The 19353-nt window shown below is 43.1% G+C and overlaps 1 protein-coding gene across 3 annotated transcripts in view; it reads right to left on the bottom strand.

Annotated features, from left to right (window-relative positions):
* Nucleotides 1-1968: 1968 nt before the first annotated feature.
* The window catches only part of XIAP (X-linked inhibitor of apoptosis), a 44864-nt gene continuing 27479 nt past the window's right edge, over nt 1969-19353 (bottom strand). For all 3 annotated transcript variants that reach the window (XM_019521574.1, XM_019521573.1, XM_019521572.1), the window contains exons 2-7: nt 15768-16671; nt 11778-11877; nt 8713-8791; nt 6668-6701; nt 5111-5308; nt 1969-3126 (exon numbers count right to left, since the gene is read on the bottom strand). In XM_019521574.1, coding sequence (XP_019377119.1) covers nt 2933-3126; nt 5111-5308; nt 6668-6701; nt 8713-8791; nt 11778-11877; nt 15768-16641 — 1479 coding nt within the window. In that variant the 5' untranslated portion in view covers nt 16642-16671 and the 3' untranslated portion in view covers nt 1969-2932. The remainder of the gene's footprint in view (nt 3127-5110; nt 5309-6667; nt 6702-8712; nt 8792-11777; nt 11878-15767; nt 16672-19353) is intronic.

Raw genomic sequence — 19353 nt, forward strand, 5'->3', positions numbered from 1 at the left:
CTAGCTCAAACATACGCTCTAGATTACATTGCAAACTAAAAGTCCAAAAGTAGGATAACGTTGACATATAGTGTCTTTGTGAACCGAAGAGTATGACATTATATACATGGAAACTCAGAAAATATCCGCATTTACAACTGGTACATACACACATTATAAAAGGGCCAGACCCTGCAAAAAAACCCTCATGTACGTAACATCAGTCACTTGAGGAGTCTACTGGAGTCAAGCACTGGAAAGGAAATACTCAGCCATGAGATCACTTCCCATGGTTTGGATTTACTCCCATGAAGTACATTTTTCACGTGCCAAGAGTCTGCAGGATCAGGCCCAAATTGTTAAATAATAAAATATATATAATCTTGCTCTCTTATTATTTCATACATATTTAACATGGAGTTATAACAAAAAATAGATTTTAAAATTCTTAAAATTTGGATTTTAAAAGCACAGTCCTCTACCACAAACCATATTAATACATTCTGGAAATACAGCCCATTTTGAATACGTACACATGGCACTATAAAATGGATCCGAGACTGAGTGGGTGGATTATCTAAACTGAATTCCCAGTGATGGCACTCCGCAACTGGCACTTGTCGCTCACAGCATCTTTCAGCGTGCCCAATTTGTATGGGTTATGTGTTTTGAGAATACGCATTACAGGTGAAATGAAGGCATTTTCAAGCACATGATAATTATGTCCTGACAACATTAGACCAAAACCTTTCATCAATTATTTTCCTATGGTTGGAAATTTCATTAAAACTCTCAAGACTTTTATGGGGAAAAAGCCCAGACTAGTTTTTCAAAAAATACATTTTTGAAATACCCAAGTTTAACATTTGGCACTATCAACAAGAGGGGGAAAAGTAATACTTCGAAAACTTCTCGTCCAACCCTCTATTCTTGTCCAGAGTTTCTTTGAAGCAGATGCTAAACTCTTATCTTCCAACTTTTGTTTTTGAAGTAACAGTACTATTATTACTAAGCACAGTAATATTAGGCATTTAAAATTATCACCAGAAGGGGTGGAGGAGGGAAGATGTAGAAACGAGCCCTAATACACTTTGCATTTCATCCTGAAAGAACATTAATACATCCTGATTCTCTGAATATGTAACTGCAGTTTCTATTCTGCGGCAGGCTTCTGCAAGAAGCTGTGCATCCTCAATTCCCTCTGACAGAAAACATGAACAGAGTCCTCCACACCTTGCGAGATCAGGTGCTTCCAGGCAGGTCTATAATGACAAGAAGTCTTTTGCTGGTATGACTGAGACCAGCTCCTTCAATTAACCCATATCAGCCAAAGGTCTTTTTGTCACTGTAGCAGAGTTTACCACCAGGACTTCTGTTGGCATAACTACGGCAACCGCGGGTGTTTTCTTTCACCCTCCTCACTAATGAAACATAACCCTGGGATTCCCAGTATTAGAAGGCTGCCTTGGCTGTTGTCCCAGAATAGATACTGCAGTTTGTCGTCACATTATTCCTTTGTGAATCTGGCAACTATATATGAACAATGTCAAAGAAAACATTTTATATAAAAGAGATCACTATGACTCTTCAAAGATGTAATGGCTTTATAAACAAGCTCCGATCATTTTGAGGGTGTTGCCAATGAGTGAGTCTAAAGGAAAAATTGAGGAAGACATTTCCCCCCTTCACTGTTTATACTTGTTTTGGCTTTTTTAAAACAGGACCAAGGTTAAGGCCGTTTGGGAACCGGCTCTGTGCAGGAGAGGCCCTGACTAAGCCTGGAAAAAAGAAAGAGGCATGCCTTTTGGTGATAGCTTCAGATCCTTTTATTACTGGGCTATAGGAAGTCGTTTTAAGGCAGTGTTATTCGGAGAAACAAAAGGCCTTAGCATAACAAAAAGCTGCTGCTGCTTTGGGAAAGTAATTCTGTGACACGTAAATAACAAGAAGATAATTACTTGCCTTTTAGGTGGAAGTGGTATTAGCTGATTTTTTTTTTTTTTTTACTGGACAGAAAGCGTTGATGCACATTTAGAAAGGGGTCAACTATATGAAAGCCAATTAAAAATCATGGAAGTTATCTTCATAATTCTGTCATGCAAATCATTTTTAAATATCTGTAAGTGTTAGTGGGTCAGTGAGGTTATGAGATTTCGAGAAAGATGCTATTTTCCCCTGGGAGAGAAATAAATTACGTAATGGACTGTTTCACCAAGTTGGAAGGAAAATTAACCCTTGAGAGGAAATTAGACAGTCGTTTCAATTTTAGACTGAAAACAAAACAAAGTGTCAGCTATTTTGTTTCTGTCACTGAAATGTTACTGCCCCCGAACCTACCATCTCCTCATGCCACTCCCAAATGGGGGTTAACGGTTTACTATTCTAGCTTTAGTAAATATAATCTAAGACAGTTGATAGCAAAAGAAACATGGCTGGACTTTTCCCCATTTGTCATTTGCCCTTTGAAGTTTATTGCCCACATTCTGCACTCTCTGAAAGTTGGCTAATGACAGAAGCAGTCTTACAAATTCAGCCTACACTGTCCTTGTGAATCAAGCACTCAGGTTTCCCATGCCATTTATGAGTATACTTAAATTTATGCACATGCAACAAACTAGGAGAGTGTGATATATAAAAATCAGAGAACAGAGTCATATTCTAAGCTGTCAGCTCAAGTAAAATGACAGGGCATAAACGGAGGAGAGGAATAAAGAAGTTCCAGTTGAATGCGAGTGCTGTAAACCACATAAATACAGCAGCCTCTAACTACTGATTCATAAGATTTTAGGGCACTGATTAAAGCTTTATTCTTTCTATTATCCCCAAACGGAGGCACTCTAAATACGTTTGCGCGCTAGACTGTTTATCATCCCGACTGTCAGTTAATGCTTTACAAAGATTTCAGCAACATAATAGGAACCATTTGCACAAGCAGCACTCGCTGTACATTTGACTAATACATAAAAATTTTCTGTCTTTTTGTAATAACTGTGCAACACACGGGGCATTTAACAACTACTTCAGCACATTCCTTGCAAGCAACCAGGTGGCCACAGGGAATAAGAACTACAGAGATGTTTTTATCCATACAGATTTTACAGAGCTTTTCCTCCTGTAAACGTCTTAACTTGTCTTCCACACTAAGATCTAAGGAAAAAAGGAAATGAACAGAATGAGTTAGCATACTTCATAACGGCAGCTGATCTCAAGGCTCTCTGCCCTATAAAACGTGTTTTGATACAACAGAGCTAGATCATCCCCCCTGCTCTTCCCCCACCACATAGGAGGCAGCAAACTAATATGCAATTTAGCAACTCCTCACCGACACTGCCTCCCAACACCCACTGTGTCTCCCAGAGCTGTGCAAGCAGGAGTCAGCTCTCCAGACATGCTGCTCTAGAATATCCAGAGGCCAGGAAGTGCATAATTCACTCTCAAAAAAAGTCACTGACTTCCCACTAGTAACTGCCCTCAAACTTTTGTTATCGTGGACGATGTAAGAGGGAGTTCTCAGCACAGGAGACAGCTGACTGAATGCGCTATGCACAAATAAGAAAAAGTCTGAACTCAAAGTCAGAAAACAAAAGAGTACAGTTTTGAAGACATAAATACTATCACACCTGCCTGCCAGAAATGTACATAGGTAAGTGATGTCAGGTGTTGACTGAAATATTGATTCAAATGATTTTTTTAAAGAAAAGAATCCCATGAAAAATTATTTTAACATGGCAAGTAGCCACTTCTGAGCACCAGAGTATTAATCAAAAGTCATACTGCAGAACAAACCAATCTCATGTTAATTCAGTTCTATACCATCCAACTGACCTGCACCTTACTTGACAAAAAAAAAATTGCTTCTTTCTAAAGTGCTGCTACCACATATGGAAAGAATGCCCCATAATCACCCATAAATACAATGCATTACAATCCTCTGTAACCCTCTTTAAAACTCTCCTTTTCCATGACATGCTGGTATGCTGAGATCATTGCATATCAGGTCAACCAGAAGTGCGCCTCTTCTGTTTCTCTGTAGTCTTGTTTTAGACTATAAAAAACTCTTTGGAGTAGGGGTTTTTCTTTTCATTACAACTGCAGAGTAGCCATCACAGAATCCTGAATACGGTTTTGCTTTACATGTACTACCATTAAAAAAAAAAAAACAAACACACCACCTCCTGCCTCTCACAGGCCAGGAAGCAACATGTCCTTATATGACAGAACAAGAAGCAAGTTGCAGCAAGTGAAGTTTAGGTTGGATATTAGGAAAAACTCTCGCCAGGACGGTGGTGAAGTACTGGAACGGGTTACCTAGAGAGGTGGTGGGGTCTCTATCCCAGGACGTTTTTAAAACCTGACTCGACAAAGCCTTGGCTGGGATGATCTAGTTGGGGCTGGTCCTGCTTGGAGCAGGGGGTTGGACTAGATGTGACCCTCCTGAGGTCCCTTCCAACCCTCATTTTCTATGATTCGATATAACCAATTAAAAAAGCTTTATAATGGAAAGAGCAGAGGAAACAAAAGTTTCTTTGTATTTCATTGTGTGTTTACAATGGACATTTGACAGTACTCTGCGTAGTCCATTTCCTGGCACAGTTTATTCCATAGCTTCTTCTGTATAGTCATTTCACCCTTTGCTAGGAGAATTATTTAGCCACAGAAAGGTAGTCATGTTTTTTGGGTGGTGGGAGGAGACCAGGGAAAACACACCACCACAAAAGTTGGCAGGGCAACTCAGGAGCTGGGGGTAAAAGTTGAGACTACTTTTAAACAAAATTTTTGGAAGTGGTCAAATTTCAAATAGACAATGCCTTCGAAGACTCAGAACTGCAGATTACAAAACCTCTCTAAATTATTGCAGCATCAGAGTTGTGTGCCTATTTTGTAGTATAAAGCAGAACATGTTTGCGAGTTACTGTTGAGAGAGTATTTTAAAACACTGGGTTTTCAGTGGTCTGCATACATCACTACTCTATTAAATTCTCTCAAAATTACAAGCATTATATGCGTGTTCTTTCTGGAAAGCAAGACAGAGATTAACGGTAGCAACAGTAATACACCAATAGGATTTTTTTTTTTTTTTTATACAGTACTAAGCAGTTTTCATAAATGTTTTGCCATTTAAAATGTTCACCTTTAATCAGTGGGTTCTCACTGGATCCTTCTTGTGCATTTGCTCTCTGAGCATTTATTAAGTCTGCGACCAAAACCTCAACAGAGGTATAGTTTTCTCCAGATGTCTGCAGTTTCTTCTCTATAATGTTCTTAATCTCAGACAAATTGAAACCCATACTCATTGCATTCTGTACCAAGTGACTCTGTAAAAATTTGTCTGCAATGAAAGTTGAAGGAGAAAACAATTTAACCAAGAGCAAATTGGCAGTACTTGACAGTATTCACTGGAGAGTAATTTTCAGTTAAAGCAGTTACCCAAAAATTAGTAAATTCAAACTTTGACTAGTAACCATCCAGCTAACCTTGTGGACGACAAAACATGAAACAAGTAGGCCTCAGAGATGTGCTTTACTATTAACTCTTCCTTCAGCCCTTCTGACTGATATTACAGTCTGAGATGAACCAGAGATCACGCAAGTCAATCAACCTTCCTTTTTCCAAGAAAACTGTTGCTTCAGACAACATATTTCTACACTTAAAGACAAATTATTGTGCGACTCTTCATAAATCCCCAAGCACAGATTAATGGCGAATTTATTTTCTTTCATTTTAGATTATATAAAAACCACCTATATGCAGCCCAAGTAACATCCTGATTATTTAAAAACTGAAAACCAAAATGCAGTACAACCGAGAGTACTGTAGTGCTATCAGCTTCAGGCCTCAATCTTCTCACATAAACAAATGATTTCAGGAAATTATTTTCAGCCATTATGTTTCTCTTCTCTCCCTCAATGGAAACTTCTGTATAGCTTTACTAGCAGCGCAGCTGCTATTTCCCCTTGTTCTGAATAAATTTAGGAGTCATCCAATTCCTCTTTCCTTGATGAGGCTGCTTACAGAGCCAAGCTCTCTCTCAAATGTGAATGTACTTTGGAAGCCTGAACTTCTAAAGTAATTTAAAGTTTAAGGTATCATAAGATTATTATCAATGACAGAGAGCTTTCCTCATTGCACAGCTCCCTGAGCAGCTGTAAAATAGTCTACTATTTTCTCAACTTTGTGTTGTTTTATAAGAAACAGTGCTAGAACATCTAATACAGGAATGAGGCAATTAGACTCTTATTCAAGCTCCCCCCCCCCCAATTAAGCCAAAATTTGACTTTGGCAAGAAACCCAATGAAATTAATTTCAGTATTCCTCCTATTGTATTAGCATTAACTATTGTGTGCCTACTGGCTACAGAAGTGTGCAAAACAGAACTATGCACCAGATTACTGTCTGCTCTTCTTTTGTTTTTCTGTGTTTAGCCAATAGCCCAACACCAGCTTCCTTCCCCAGGGAAGTAAAAATTCGCTCACTTTTCCTCCTTCCCCGCTCCCCTTGCTGCTTTTTTTTTTTTTAAACAGTAAGGTTGTCTGATCAGTCAACCACGCGCCACCTCTACTACTGAATTGTTTGAAATAAAAACAGTAGCAAGACTATCTTTTACTCGCATCATGTATTTGAGCCACAACAATAAAACCACTGAGGAACGCATAAAAGAACATATGATTTTATTTAGAAAAAATGATACCTTCTGTAAGTGATGTCTTTTCAGCAGCTTCTATCTAAAAGAGAAAGATAAACACAGAGGAGAACATTTCAAGAAAGGAATTTCAAGGGAGTTAAAATACATGAAAAGGGTGGTGGTTTGTTCATGGTGCTGAATAGGGCTGCGGACCTACGATTCATTTCAGATTCAGCAGGGATCCGCGCTGTCATTATTCATCCTTCACATGACTTTGCAAACAATTCCATCTCTACCTCACAGTAAACCATACGTACATGATCTTTACCCTACAATCACGGCGTTGCTAAAGTAATATTCATAGAATCAGTGAGTCAGAAGGGACCTAGACAGATCATCGAGTCCAACCCCCTGCCATGGGCAGGAAGGAGCACTGGGGGTGGCAGGGGTCAGAAGACCCCAGCCAGGTGCCTGTCCAGTCTCCTCTTGAAGATGTCCAGGGAAGGTGAGAGCACCACCTCTCTGGGCAGCCGATTCCAGGCTCTGGCCACCCTTACTGTGAAGTAGTTCTTCCTAATATCCAGCCTAAACCTATCCTCCCTCAGCTTGTGGCCATTGTTCCTGGTGACTCCAAGGGGGGCCCTGGTGAACAGACTTTCCCCGAGTCCCTGCTGGTGGCCCCTGATAAGGTTGTAGGCAGCCACAAGATCCCCCCTCAGTCTCCTCTTGCGGAGACTGAAGAGATTCAGGTCCCTCAGCTTCTCCTCATAGGGCTGGCCATGGAGGCCCTCAACCATATGAGTGGCCTCCTCTGGACCCTCTCCAGGTTCTCCATGTCCCTCCTGAAGTGCGGTGCCCAGAACTGGACACAGGACTCCAGCTGCGGCCTGACCAGCGCCACGTAGACGGGAAGCAAGACCTCTCTGGACCTGTTAGTGATGCCCCTGTTGATGCAGGACAGGGTGCGGTTGGCTCTGCCTATTGCTTCGTCGCACTGGCAACTCATATTCATCCTGGAGTCAATCCTGACTCCAAGATCCCTCTCTACCTCTGTGCTGCTGAGAGGGGCAGCCCCTAACCTATAACCATAATGCTGGTTCCCTCTCCCTGGGTGCAGCACCCGGCACTTGTCCTTGTTGAACCGCATCCTGTTCAGATCCGCCCACTTCTCCAGCCTATCCAGGTCTGCCTGGATGCGGTCCCTGCCTGCCGGTGTATTCACTTTACCCCACAGCTTGGTGTCATCAGTGAACTTGAACAGGGTGCTCTCCACACCCTCGTCCAGGTCGCTAATGAAGATGTTGGACAGCACCGGCCCAAGGACCGAGCCCTGGGGGACTCTGCTACCCACACCCTCCCAGGTCAACATCGACCCGTCCACCACCACCCTCTGGGTGCGCCCCTGGAGTCAGTTAGCCACCCATGTGACCGTGCAATGCCGCAGTCCCTCAGCTTGCCCACCCGAATCGGGTGGGACATTGTGTCGAAGGCCTTCTGGAAGTCCAAGGAAGTCTGTTCAAAGACAATTTCCACAGTTTCCAATATTGACAGGAAACAAAAGTTTTAGGTTACACTTAAATATCAGTAACGCCCATTTCAAACAGCTCCCAGCTGCAAAACAGCTAATTTTTTTTGGAATGCAATATATTATTTAATTGGCGAGTGCAATCCTATACATGATAAAGGAAGATACCATCTGTGCACCCCAGTCTAACCATACTGTCAAGATTTCAACAAAGACAGGCCCTCAGGGACTTAGCACTCCAAGACTAAATATTCTGTTATGCAACTGAAATACAACTGAATCACTTACTTTTTGTGTTGATTATGGCAGTTGTGTGAAAATTGCTTTCAGTCACTAGATTTCACAGACATTAGAAACCTAGAAGGGACCTCATAAGATCGCTGGGTCCAACCCTCCTGCCCAAAGGGCAGGAAGTCACTTAGGATCAGATCACCCCAGCAAGATAACTACATTCTGTATTCACAAGATAAAAAGCAACTTCACAAAGATTGTAGAAATACACCCTGCTCTGTAGTTAACATTTTAAACATTATTTCTCCATCAAAATCACTAAAAAAAAAGTAGCTGGTGAAAAAAGACAACTTACTGTGGAATCCCTCCATGTATGTGTTAAGTGAACATTATTTACAAATTCTTGCCCCTTCTCTTCCAGCAGATATTTGCATCTATTTTCAAACAGAATTTTAGTTACAAAAAGACCTTACACAAGCAGAAAAGTAGCTGAATGCATACACATTTCAAAAGGTTTTGTATAAGTCTATGGTGCAAGCAGTGCTTCTGCTCTTGAAGTCCTCTCTCAAAGAAGTGAATCGCCAAGAGTTTAAATAGTCCTTTAAACATTTTTAAAACATTGCAAGCATAAAGTTAGCCTCTTCAGCAATGCATTTTTGACAGTCTTAAGGCCAGAAACCAAAAATACATATGCGTTTCAGTCACAACAGGCAGCAATTGATTTTATTATACAAGCTGTGAAGAATTAAATCAAGCTTCTATTCTTTTAACCAGTTGGTAAGTAACAACTTGGTCAGATAATAATATTCCTTACCTTTTTTCTTTTTTTTTTGTTTAAATACCTTCAAAACCAGCTCAAGCCTCTGGGTATAGTTCATCCCTACTGGAAGACAGGGACAGAATACTGAGTGGTCTTCATAATCATTTCTGGGTCCTGAGTTTTTAGCTGCCTCTTTTTTTTAAAGAGTTCAGGAGGAATGCCGTACAATGTTGAGATCCTGAAATGGTAGCGCTGAACTTGGTATGTAAAGAAAATCTTTGTGCAAGACCATGCTAACTTTGAAATGAAAGGGTCTGATCTGGCATAAAAAGACAACGAAGAACAGATGAAGAATGAAAAGATCAACAAACACCAGCTGTACCTCCCACCACTCTTACAAGTGGTGTCTAAACATTAACTTGTAGCGTTTGGAGAACATTAACAGTGAAGACTGTGCAAGTCTGGCGGTTTGTTTTTACACTCTCCAGCAACAGTCTCATCCCATTAGAGAGCTAACTTTCTAACCGAGTGGACTGCTAGAAGGAGTGAACCGACACAAATGCATGAGAATGGACTCCAAATCCTAGCATCCTATAGTGGATATAAAATATCAGCAAAAGCACATTTTGCTTGTGATGATCTTTATCAAGAGGCATTTCCTCTGGGTAAAAAACCTCTCTCAGCACTTTCAATGTTCATGCCATCTGCTTAATGAACCAATGAACCTTCCTGCAAAATGGGTTCTGCCTCAACAGGTTGCTTGTTACCAGATGAGTTTTCTGTTTGGTATCTTTATCAGTTCTGCACGCCAGGGGCACCTTGTCCCAGTCTAGACAAAGAAGGTGAACAATCCAGTGGTTAATCTGCCTATTCTGAGCCAGAAATGGGAGGGGAATACTGCAATATTATTTCGTGGCCAAAAAACCAGGAGTGAAATCATAACAACGAGATATTTCCAAGTAGAAAAGTTCAGGCTGAGCTGACTCCTCAGATTCCATTCTAGATCCAGGACCAAAGAATAATAATTAAGAAACAAACACTGAAAAGGCCAAATAAACTCCCACATTGCAACTGTCTCCCCAGAATACCATCTGATTACTAGAAACATATTTGTAGGCATAGGCATAACACTGTCATTTCAAGGATTGTAGATTTCCTTCAATTTGCCCAAACTTGTCAAACTTCCCGGAGCTGTAAGCCCACTTTAAAGAAAAACCTGAGTGGCTCCAGAGTCTGGAGGGCTGACCATTGCTTACTTATAGCTTTCTGCTTGTTACCAAGGTTGCCACAGATCTAAATTAAGTCCTGAGAGACCTCCCAAACAAACAGCAGGACCAAGCCTACACAAGATCTTGACCCTTCTTTAAAAATGATCCAGTCCCCTTGAAGTCACCTCTTCCTTGGCAAGATGAAAGCCACAGCGTTGTGTTGTGTGAGAACAATCCTGGTAGCACATGCGCTTCCCCTGGAGTCCTGCCTGGGACAGCCGGCTGTGCTCTTCACACAACTGATGTTTAGCATATGAGATTTCTCAAGGCCTCCTCCCATCTTGCTCCAAAAGCAGCTTGCACACTGGACTATTCTAGTTTTGCTTTTTGTTGAGACTGCTCTGGACCAACATTCTTGGGCATCCCCCATCCTGCACAGGCAGGATGCTTATCCTCCTGGAAACACAAACGAGTGAACTCTGAAAGCCAAAGACAGGTTCAGTAAGACCCAAATGACTTGAATTAGTCGGCAGGAAGAAGCTATACCCAGGTACCTGGTCAGAAAAAGCTGGAAAGAGAATTAAATTCTATCTTTTTTGGACTAACTGGCGAACAGTTTTGAAGTGCCCAACTTGAGACACTGTAAAGGAGCTGGAGATCCAGAAAGGAAACAAAACATACTAGTATCCCCCTTTGAGGTAAAGTGTTTGTTAAGCAAAACTGAAGACATCCAAAACCGCAATTCACTTTTGAAAAACAAGCATGATGGGTGCCTGCACACGACTTGGGAGGTGGCTATGACACCCTGCATTTACCACGCTCCAGCCAGCCTCTGCGTCTTGCGCACCAGTGTCTCCGAAATGGCGAGAGGGGCGCTTCATCTGACAAACTTTAGATAAAGCGCCCCCACTGCCATTTTGAAGCACAGGGACGCTGATACACAAGATGGTCCGGGCACTTTAATTAGCTCTGAAAGCTGCTCTAATTAAAGTGACCTCCCTCCACTCCGAGAGCACACGTAAAAACACCCAAGGTAACTGTGCTACATGCAGAGCAGTTTCCATCCCCTCTTTGGGCTTCCAAGTGGTGGCTCATTCACTTCTGACATAATACCCAAGACAAATCTAGTGCAGGTAGACATCACAAACAGCTTTACAGAAGTATATTGCAGGGAGTGCGGGGGTGGGAGCCTCCCCGTGGAGCGTTCCCTGAAGGCCTTGCTTCCTAAGGCAGAGACAGGAAGAGTGCTAGTGCTAAGCGGTGCGCCTGCCCCCCCATGACAAACTAGGGTAGACGCTGAAGGAGGATAGGACAAAGGCATATCAACCCACGGAAATTTAGTCAAATTGAATGTTTGTGACTCTATTTGGTACGCTCTCCCTTGATATGTATGTAGCCTGTGCTGCTAACAGGAGTCAAGTGCATGCAGCAAGACAGTAAAAAGTACCTTACCCTGGAAACCATTTAGCATGTTGCTCCCAAGGATCTTCATCCTCCTTCCACTCCTGCAGTCCCTCACCACAATGAAAGCATTTGACACTATCTCCATTACCTAAGGAGACATGTGAATGAGAGATGTATGCTTGTAAAATAAACTGGCCCTGAACTTCAGTAAAAAGCTTCTATTACAGAAAAGGAAGCAAAAGTGTGTCATAAGTAGTGAGCATTTAAGGAGAAAAAAAGATTCTGCAGATACTGCATTTACTCAAATGCAAGTTGAGGTTTTTGCCCTCATTCAACATTTCTGTTCAACTAGGGTCTTGGATCCAAGTGCAAGGCATTTGCTTCAGCTCCAACTCCAGTCAGGGTCAGTCACAGCTACACCTGCCCCCATCACTTACTATGGCTCAGGCAGGGGTCTGGCCTGTTCTAGCCTGGGGCATGGAGCACATGCTTGCTCCGGCCAAGCCCAGCCTGCTAGCAGCACCTCCAACCCGGGCTCTGACCCCAGAGGCCAGGCAGAGGTCAGAGCAACCATGTTCTCCATGCTTCAGCCAGGAACAAGGCTGGAGCAGTGCTGGAGATGGACGATAAAGGGTGGAGGGAAGGAGAAGGAGCCAGAGGTGGTGAGGGACAGAGGCTGGGGGAGGACGTGCCAGGGGTTGCAGGGATGGGAGGGGGGCAGAAGAGGGAGGGAAGTGGCAGAGCAGCAGCTGCTAGGGCACACAGGCAGTGGTAGCAACAGACACTGTGGGAGGGGAAGGCACTGGGGCATGCAGACAACAGTGGGGACAGACACTGTGCAGGGCAGGGGGTGTTGGGGCCTACAGAGAGCAGTGAAGCAAGAAGCAGAAATCAGACCACTCAAGTTCCTCACCTGCCCCCCTGCCACTGCCTTTCCCGCAGCAGCAGAGGAACAAATTTAAGACAGCGCTCCAATAATTACCTTGTAGATATGGAAAGATATAACAAATCTATTTATTTTCCATGTCTGGAGTCCAATTATTAGGGCTTCGTCTTAAATTCAGAGTGGTCTTGGAGTCAGGTAAGTACAGTACCATTATGAAATGTAATAAGGCATACGTCCAGGGAAAAAAAGACTTACATCAGGGGTAGGAAACATTTTTGGCCAGAGTGCCAAAAAACCACAATATCTACCTTGTAAGGCATGCCAGAAAAACAAAACTGGGATGGGGGGTACATTGCACTGCATATTAATATAGTTAATAATAAAAAATGGGGGGGGGTGTTGTTTGCTGCCTTTTTTTTTTTTTACAGTAAATACTGGGGTTTCTAAAAATGCTAAACCTGGTGACAAGAAATAAAATTCCATATAATACCTTTATTCCTACATACTCTTTTTTTGTTACGCATGTTGTGATGAGAGGAAAAAAAGAGAAAGAAGAGAAAAACTGGAGAGAGAGAAAGAGAGAGAAAAAAGAGAAAAAGAAGAGAAAGAAAGAGAAAAATGAGAGGACACAAAAAAGAGAGTAAGAAGTAAAGAAAAGGAAAGAAAGAAAAAGAAAAAAGAGTGGAAGAGAGCATGAAGAGAAGAAAAACAGAGAAAAGCAAAAGAAAGAAAAAAGAGAGGAAAAAAAAAGAAGGGGAGAAAGAGGGTGTGCCCGTCCTACCCACGACCGACTGCAGCTCCAGCCGGCTGGTCCAGGACAGCGTTCAGCCAAGGGAGGCAGTGCCACCCCAGCAGCAGCCACCAGGGCCAGGGCTCTCAGGCCTCCCCGATGGTCCCAGAGTGGGGACAGCCTGAGCCCAGGGCTGGAAAGGGGGGTACAGCCAGGGCTTGGGCAGACTGATGCCCGTCCCACTCAGGTAGGGGCAGCATTGGGGCACCAAGCTCTGAGGCCAGGTGCTCAGGGGAGGGTCTGGGTGGCATGGGGAGAAGCAAGCACAGGAGGAGGTGCTGTGGGCAGACCAGCCTGGCTGGGCCCTTGGGAAGGCAGCAACCAGAGGACAGCAGGGCCCAGGTGGGAAGCAAGGGTGCCCCAGGGCTCCGCAGACTCAGGCCATGGCAGGTGAGTGGGCAGGGGCACCCAGTGGCACCCAAAACAGGGCCTGGCTCGGCCTGCACAGCTCCACAGGGATGGCCCACAGCTGTCCTGCCTGCAAAGGGATGCTGCCTAGCAGCACCTGCCTGGGCCCCAGCTTCACACACCCGCAGGTCCTCTCCCAGGGCTGGGCCAGGTTGGGGCACAGCAGCAGACCATCCTTGCCTCTGTTCTTCTGCCTCTGCCCCTGCCCCCCAGTGCCTGCTGCAGCCCTGGGATCAGTCGCTGTTCCAGAGAGCCCAGAGCAGCAACTTAAAATAAAACTTTTTAAAGCAATTTCCTTGCACACCACCTGGCATGCCAAGGAAAATATCTCCATGTGCCACTAATTGGCATGCGTGCTGGAGGGTTGCCTATCCCTGACTTACACTAAAAAAAAAAAAAAACCCTACAAACCCAAAGTTACACAGAAATGCTTCCTCATTGAATGTTGTTATCTGGCAGGTACATATTTCAGAAATACTATTAACAAACCTATTACAACATTATTTCAGTGCTCAACTAATAAGGTATAAAAACAGCACCATAAAATTTTGGGGGAAAAGGATTTGACATGATTTCCTTTGTCTTTGTATTCTGTATCACATCTCAGTATCCCCTTAAAATGAGTGGAAATAACAGAACGCTTGTTCAACGAGACCTTTTTGGTCATCATTTTCACTAGTCCAGACTAATAGTTTCTCATATCACCTCTGTTTAGAACTAAAGGAGGAAAGGAAGGAAATTAAATTGTCGCAGCTCTACTGCACTGGATATTATAAAGATGCAATTAGAAGCTACTAATATATTAAGTTAATTGCAATGACGTGACATGGATAGATTTCTTCCACAGAAACTAAACCCTTCTCAGCCCACAGGAACTACATGGTCCTCCTGGAATTACTCTCAACAACCAGATGGCCGGATAAGCTACCCATTTTCTGCAGATCTGACTTTGCTTTGGAGGAGCTAAACTTTATTGAGAATCCTGAGATAATACAGGCAATATTAAAGTCTGCATTGCTGGTGGTGACATGTTTGTATGTCAGACATGCTAGACAGGATCACAATTTTTACTTGGGGGCCAGGGGGAGAAAGGAAGAAAACATGGAAAGGAAAATCTTTAAGAACCATGAAAAGAACAGTTAGTGAAGGTGACATCTAGAAATTATCCTGGAAAAATCACCTTTTCTTTGTAAATCAATAATAAGTATTATTTGGCACTTACACACTATGTTTCTGATAAAAATGTCAGAGTGCTTCCAAAATATTAAATTAAGCCCAGCAGTTAATTTATTCCCATTTTATAGGTAGAAAAATTATTCACAAAAAGATGCACACTGCATGTGTGAGACTGAAGGCTCTGGGGCGTGAAGACCCAGTCCTCAGACGGATATTTGTAAATCCTGTAGCACAGTAGGCTTCTGATCCGATTGGGGCTGCTTAGTGCTGCCACTATGAAAACACACAAAGGAGTGAAAACAGAAGAGCGGAGCGCAGACTGCCTGGTTTCAAATCCTGCACGTGAACCAGAAACATATTGTCCTTCCCTTTAACACCTGTAAGGCAGCATTTCATTCTTTGTAACGTGAACAATAGAGTGGTCTCTCAAGATATTTTTCAGGATGGAAACTTGAGAAGATGTATATCTTAAGAAGGGCTTCCAAAATAAAGAATTCTTCATTCTAAAACCCTCCCTTTCTTTAAACATGCTATTGCTAGGAAGGAATTTCTAATTAAAAATCAAATGTTGTTATTGTTGAAGATGATGATTCATATTTTATAAACTTGGCAAACATACCGAATCATTTAACAACATAGAAACATAAAATAAAAGATTAGGTTTGTTCATTTACTTTAAGTCTCAAGCAAATGTTAGTTCTGGCAAGCCGTTCTCCATTAGATTAACGGAGATTCTGATGAAATCATGCATTGCAATTAAGCTTGAGGTCTGGCTTACCTATGCTATAGAACCCAGCTTTGGCAAGTTGCTCCTTGTTAACTGGGTATTGCCAATTCAAAAATGTCCTGAGCCGCACATCGTATTCTGCCATAGAGGGATTCCTTGGATGATCTGCATCGTATGAACTATTCCTGCTGACCTCGGCACAATTGGATTCACTTGGGATGTTTCCAACATTGTGGCCCAAGACAAAGAAGCACCGGGGAAAATGCCTCTTGTGCTCTGAAAAAGCTCGATCGCAAGGTTCCCAATTTTTCAATTTTCCACCACAACAAAAGCATTCCACTTGATCATCAACACCTGAATAGTACATCCCAGCCCTGGCTAATTCCGTTGGCGTTAATGGTACATAGTTTGGCCAGTTGTGAAAAGACCTTAACCTAGCTTCTTCACTGCACATAGCAGGGTTTCGAGGGTACAGGGTATCTGACATGTCCACAACCTGCCCTGTTCTCAGAAGATAATCTGCTCTTAGGTCAGATGCACTGTCAAAAGTGTGTGGAAGGCTTGAATTTCCAGAACAATTTTCAATTCTGAGCTGGCAGTTTTGGAGGGCAGGATGCATATCATTTTTCAAACAGTTAAATCCAGTAAGAAAGCTGCAGTCTGAGGAAATATTTTTGTGTCTCCCTACTGCCGAGTCTCCATGCTCCCACCCTTCAACAGTTGCCTGACAACTGAAACACTTCACTTTGTCTCCCTCTCCCGTGTAAAAGAAACCAGCTCGTGCTAGTGTTGATGCAGAGACCGGACAGCCACTTGGAAAGCTGACAAAAGTTTTCAGTCTGTGGCACTCTTGAGCCAACTCTTGGTCATGGTCGGTGTCTGGAGTGGCACAGGTTTCTGAGTTTTCTGGACCCGTGTGTGTCATGTCTGTCAGAAGGAAGGTGCTCTCGACTTCCTAAACAAAAGCAGATGTTTTAACGTTACACAGATGTATCATACTCCCGACAGCAGTTATGCACATATTTGAAAATCAGTGGGATGAAAATACTAATGCCTTCAATTAAGTCTACAATTTTGTTTTTAATTTTACCCTTTTTAAAGCAATGTTTTAAAAAACAGTAACATTCTAGTAGAAATAGTAAGGCGGAAAAACAATGAATATTCTTTAGCAAGAAGTTTTCTAGTAACACATTACTGTTATCATCAATTGTAACCTGAACAGCAGCAAAAAGTCAACAGGAAGTGACAAAATATTAAAAGTTTGTAGCCCAAGATGAACATTCCCTTATTAGTAAGGCAAACATTAGGAGATCAAGGCTGATTACAAAATGTAACAGGAATGGAAGGTGAGAGCCAAAACAGTATGAGCCAACATTTAAGAGAAGGCCTCAAGTCGTGTTACGTAAACACTGGGTACATCTACACACGTGCTTAACTGAGCAGTAGACTAATTTGCTGTAGTGTAAAGCATCACAGCCTCTACATGCGACGCTATTAGACTGCAGCAAACCATGTTTTACCAATGTAAGATAGTACTGTTGGTGACAGTATTATATTATGGCAGTGAAAGAACTTCACCTAAACTAGGGGTGCACTGATAGGGATTTTGGGGGCCGATACTAGTAGCCGATTTTTAAGGAAGCATATCAGCTGATACCGATCCAATACAGCTGCGTGCAGCTGGTAAGTCTGTTGTGGTGGAAGGGGTCAGGGGAGGGAAGGGGCGTGCGAGGCAAAGCAAGGCCCCGCTCCTCGTGGTGAGGGAGGGAGTATAGGAGTTGGGCTGGGGCAGGTGCTGCCCAGCTGGGGCTGGGAACAGCTCCTGCACACACCCCAGGAGCACATGGGGTGGCGTGCCCCCAGATCTGTGTGGGGTGGGGCAGGGTGGGCTGAAGCTGCCAGTTGGTGCCCTGCTGGGCTCTTCCCTGCATGCGTGCACAGGCATTTATCAGCCAAATTATTGCCTACATCAGGCTGATTTCTGATGCAATCAATTTTCTTTATAATCAGTGCCGATCCGATATTGGACCGATGTATCAGTGCACCTCTAACCTAAACATGTATAAAAGCTGACATTGTGCCAGGTCAGCCCAGGTAGCAGGGAGCCAGACCTGTCTGCCACCTAGCCACAGAACTCGACGAGCTGGGGCGCTCTCGTGCCTCAGCCAGCCCCTCTGCTGGCAGATGCTGCCTACTGGAGCCTGGGGCTGACCCCTAGGACACCTGCCAGCCCATGGCTGCTCCACCCCGGTTGAAACTGCACAGCACTTGTATGTGCACCCTGGGCCACAACAATTTGAGCATCTACAAGTGCCATTAAGGCGCTGTGATAAACACTGGCACAAACTGCACCGGAGTTTATCGCATCGCTTTAATGGCACATGTTGATGCACCCAATGATTATACAGCAGATGTAGCCTATCCCAGATTTCTATGTATTTGTTCCAGTTTGGAAGGACCCCTTACTCAAAATTAGCTTAATGCAGGCATGCTTAGCTCCCGGCCCATGGGCCACCTGTGGCCTGCAGGTCTCCCCACAGGTCTAGGAATTTGGCAATGGGGAAGTGGTGGCAATTACTACTGCTGCCACCACCAAATTTCCAAGCCCCATGCAGCTGGTATGCATGTGAATCAAGCAAGGCCCGATGCAGCCACATGGAAATGGCCCAGCCACATTATGTCCTGAAGGCAGGACCTTCCCACATAGCTGAAATCAGTCTCTGGCTGGGCCAGCACTATACACCAGATTGGGTCCCCAGACAGATCTGGGACTGCTCACGCCAAAAAGGTCAGGCACCACTGGTCTAGTGCATCATTCTCACACAAGCAGCATTAACTCTCTTTTCTAACTATTAAGTGCCTACTACACCTTTCCCCATGCCATACATCTATTAGCAAATGTTAAAGTTAAAGTTCAAACCCTAGGGTTGTTTTGTTTTTGTTTTTCCAACTATGAAAATTTACCCCAAATTTTCAGGATCTTGATAAATGTCTGAGCAAACAGAGAGACTTTATATTATTTAACTGAAGGATAAGCAAACACAGTGCTTTAACAACTATGAGAAGGACCAGACTAAACAAACTCAAAATAAAGGTATCCTGACCTCAGCCCCTGGATGATGAGCTCTTACGTTTACTTTCCTGATTTATTTAATCATGTGCTTTGACAAGTGCACCAATTTTTTACACATTTTGTAACAGAAAAAAAAAGTGCACATGGTTTAAAGCATAGAATTCAACTATACATTAGGAAAATGTTTACACACACATACATTTGGCCTCCTAGCTATCCTAAGATTTTCATGTATTCAGATCACAATCTCGATACTGCTACATTAGTAAAGTGCTGCTGTTTACTCAAGCCTCATAGCGACACACTTTTTAATTCATCAGTTAACTAGCTTGGACTCCCGGGACCACCGACTGGAAAAAACACATTTGCGTAAGGTTTTTTCCTAGTGTAAATGTACTCATTATGCATCACGGTCTTGATTACTAATGCTTTCAAACTCATGGTTCGTGGAACGGTAGAAGAAAGTTTGTTATAAAATATACTTTTGTGCACAGGGTATTTTTTTGGAAGTTGCCACCATTATCCTTTGCATGGTATTGTGTAGCTATAAATATTGTAGAGAAG

The sequence above is a fragment of the Gavialis gangeticus genome, unplaced genomic scaffold (assembly GCF_001723915.1).
Source record: "Gavialis gangeticus isolate Ggan-Ray unplaced genomic scaffold, GavGan_comp1, whole genome shotgun sequence".
NCBI lineage: Eukaryota > Metazoa > Chordata > Crocodylia > Gavialidae > Gavialis > Gavialis gangeticus.